The 3,015-nt window shown below is 41.1% G+C and overlaps 1 protein-coding gene across 1 annotated transcript; it reads left to right on the plus strand.

Moving 5' to 3' along the window:
- The first annotated feature begins 339 nt into the window (after positions 1 to 339).
- On the plus strand, positions 340 to 1,885 carry LOC105212397 (uncharacterized). Its single transcript, XM_011184339.3, has one exon. It carries the CDS (start codon positions 595 to 597, stop codon positions 1,528 to 1,530), a length of 936 nt encoding a protein of 311 aa, XP_011182641.2. The 5' UTR covers positions 340 to 594; the 3' UTR covers positions 1,531 to 1,885.
- The last annotated feature ends 1,130 nt before the right edge of the window (positions 1,886 to 3,015 follow it).

Genomic DNA, 3,015 nt, shown 5'->3' on the forward strand with positions numbered 1-3,015 from the left:
CACTTCCAATTGGTAGCCAATAGCAGTGAGCAGCGGCAAAAGATTGCACCAAATCAGCAGCGATGCTTGTAATGTAATCACTAAGCCAACGGGCCGCAATGGAAAAGTAAGCAGCTATGAATCCAACACGCTCTGAATAGCTGGCACATGCGAACAAAAAACAAAAGCGTGGCAAAAACGGACGCGTGCGCACAGATCGGTTGCAAAGGAAAATGCTAAATGGCTTGTACGGCTCTGGCAGACTTGGCATGTGGGTCCAGCGTCGGCAGCGGCAACAACTGTGGCAGTCAATTGCAACGCCACACTAATTGTGGCAAGGTAAAGTGTATAAATTTGATTGGCACACAGGCGCCGCTGATCAGTTGCATTTCGCTGAAAGTTTGGAGAGGCTGCTAATAAGTTGGATATTCTTTGTTGCAAATAAAGAAGTTGAAGTGTAAAATATATATATAGTTTCGATATCACTCCTTTCATTGCAACAGCCGCGGCAAGGATATGTGGTAGAAGGAATCACCACGACAAACCAGTAATAATTGGATTAATTGCTTTGCCGAAGCAGATCATCCTGTGGACATCAAACAGTACCTCATCGCCATGGACATTAGTTTTAGGCTATTGATCGCAGTCATCTTGATCGCACTATGTCAGAAAGCAACCGCGCTGGAATTGTCTGAACCGCAGAACAGCAGCAACAATAATGAAGCTCGTAGCTCACTGCTTGACAATGGGCTCACACGTACATTGAAACATATTTACGGGATCTGCGGTGATCGCGATGACCTTTTTTGGTGCTTCAAGGTGCAGGCAACGCGCATGTTAGGGCGCGCCTTGAAAGTGCAAAACCTAAATATCTTAGAAGGAGTCGCTATTATCAAGAAGGTGGACAACGAGACACGGACAGGCCGAGCGAACGCAAATGTCGATTTAATACTGAGTAATCGCGATCTGGAAAATCTGTCGATGAAAAGTTTGGATGCGCTTTTGCTGGAGCGTTTTTTGCGTTTCGTTGATAGTCGACAGTTACAGGTAAATTTGCCGCGTCTACTTAATTTCGGTCAGCGTAATGGACAGGACGTCATTGGCGCGGTAATGGCTTACTTTCAAAAATTTGCTTTGGGTGAGGTGGATGCTGACCATGCTGTGGAGGAGGGACGTAAAAAGAAGGGTGACGATAAGAAGTACTTAGGTCCATTTATAGCGGCTGTTATGCTAAAAACGGCCATATTGAAGATGGCCTATCACTCCATTGCAATCATCGCGGGTAAGGCACTGATCGTGGGCAAAATTGCGCTCATAATTAGCGCCATAATTGGTCTGAAGAAGTTGGTGTCATCGGAGGGTGGTGAAAAGACCACTTATGAAATTGTCAAACACCCGCAAGTGCAGCACAGTCAAACCTATTCATCGAGTCATGCGGGCGAGTACGAGGCTGGGCATGAAGGTGGTTCATACCATCGCAGCATCGACGACGAGATGATGATGCAGGATAAGGCTTACAACGCTTGGGTGCCGTCTCGTGTGCAGTTATAAGAACGCTAAAATCTGGCAATCTGTACAAAATTACGGTGCGCGGCGTTTGTAAAAAGGCATCGTTGTCACAGCTCAGCGATTTTGAGTCAAACTAAAGCTGATCACCAAAAAGTAGCAAAACATGTTGAGTATTGAAAATGAGTAATGAAATTGAAATGTTAAATTAAGTAAATGAATCATATCTAGTAAGGCACGATGGTGTTATTTACATTTTTATTTATATACATATATGTGTTTATATCTTTGTTAAACCTAATGCTTAATATAACTAGATTTGTTGTATGTGTATTTTTAGCCAAGTAAGCTCTAGTTTGTAAGCTTAACGGCGTAATAAAGAAAACATTCGCTTTCCATATTTATGGATTTTCTTATTTCCTACTTTGCTACATACTTAAGTCAATATGTATATGATAAACATTTTCACTTGATAACCTCAATTAACTTTAGAGAAATCCAGTTTGCGCCTGTCTACGTCTATAACCATCATCTGTGTCTTCATTAACTGCTTCGTTGATTTCATTGACGTAATAGCCGTGCTGTTGATGACTAGCGGACAGTTTTAGTGGAGGAGGTGGCGTCGGCGGGTGATGATAAGCTTCGACAGGCAGCGGCTCCTCGCTAATTATTTCCGGTGCAGCATAAGTATGTGGCATGCGACGCTGCCACCCTTCTTCATGGCCATACCCGCTATGACCACCACCGCCACCATGTCCATGGCCCGTTACAACGATACGCTCGGTGTTAACGCTACTTCCAGTCGATCCCTTTTTGAGACTGCCCTAAAAATTAACAAGTTTCAATGTCGCTTATGCAAATGGCCGTTAAATTAAAGGATTAATTCCTATATAAAATGGAATAATTTAATTTGACGAAGGTCAATTACTGTTGGTGCATTTGGTAATAGACAGTGGACCTTGTATGAAGGAAGTGTTGTGAAGTAGAATGTATGTGTTTAAATGGGTATACGGTATAATTAGTTAGGTTTAAATTTTCAGCTTATATAATTTGAACCATTTTTTTTTTTTACTTTTGAGGTCGTTATTTAAAATATGTGAAAGGAATTTAATTCCAATGCTAACATAGTTGTGTATAGTATATCATGTGCCAATATTTTTAGTCTTCCGTATAAAATACACGCAATTCCGTGGGTGACAAAAAGCAAATTCAAATATTATACAAACAAAATTTAATGGGTTTTGCCTCTCGTCGACTGTTGTCAGATCTCCGAAGATGGTTATATCGATTATAAAATATAATTTGAAGTTACGTAACTGAAATAATGTGAATTTACTTATTGCATAGATCCTTTGCTAATTTTTATACTCTCGGAACCTGTTGCACAGAGTATCATAGTTTTGTTCACATAACGGTTGTTTGTGTCACCAAGAAATATAAGAGTTAGATATGGGGTTATATATACATAAATGATCAGGATGACGAGTAGATTTGAAATCCGGATGTCTGTCCGTCCGTCTGTCCGTGCAA

Source organism: Zeugodacus cucurbitae, chromosome 2 (genome assembly GCF_028554725.1).
Source record: "Zeugodacus cucurbitae isolate PBARC_wt_2022May chromosome 2, idZeuCucr1.2, whole genome shotgun sequence".
Classification (NCBI taxonomy): Eukaryota; Metazoa; Arthropoda; class Insecta; order Diptera; family Tephritidae; genus Zeugodacus; species Zeugodacus cucurbitae.

Bases quoted from the DNA above. Each gene is read 5' to 3' on its own strand.
- LOC105212397 (XM_011184339.3), top strand. From the start codon at position 595: ATGGACATTAGTTTTAGGCTATTGATCGCAGTCATCTTGATCGCACTA.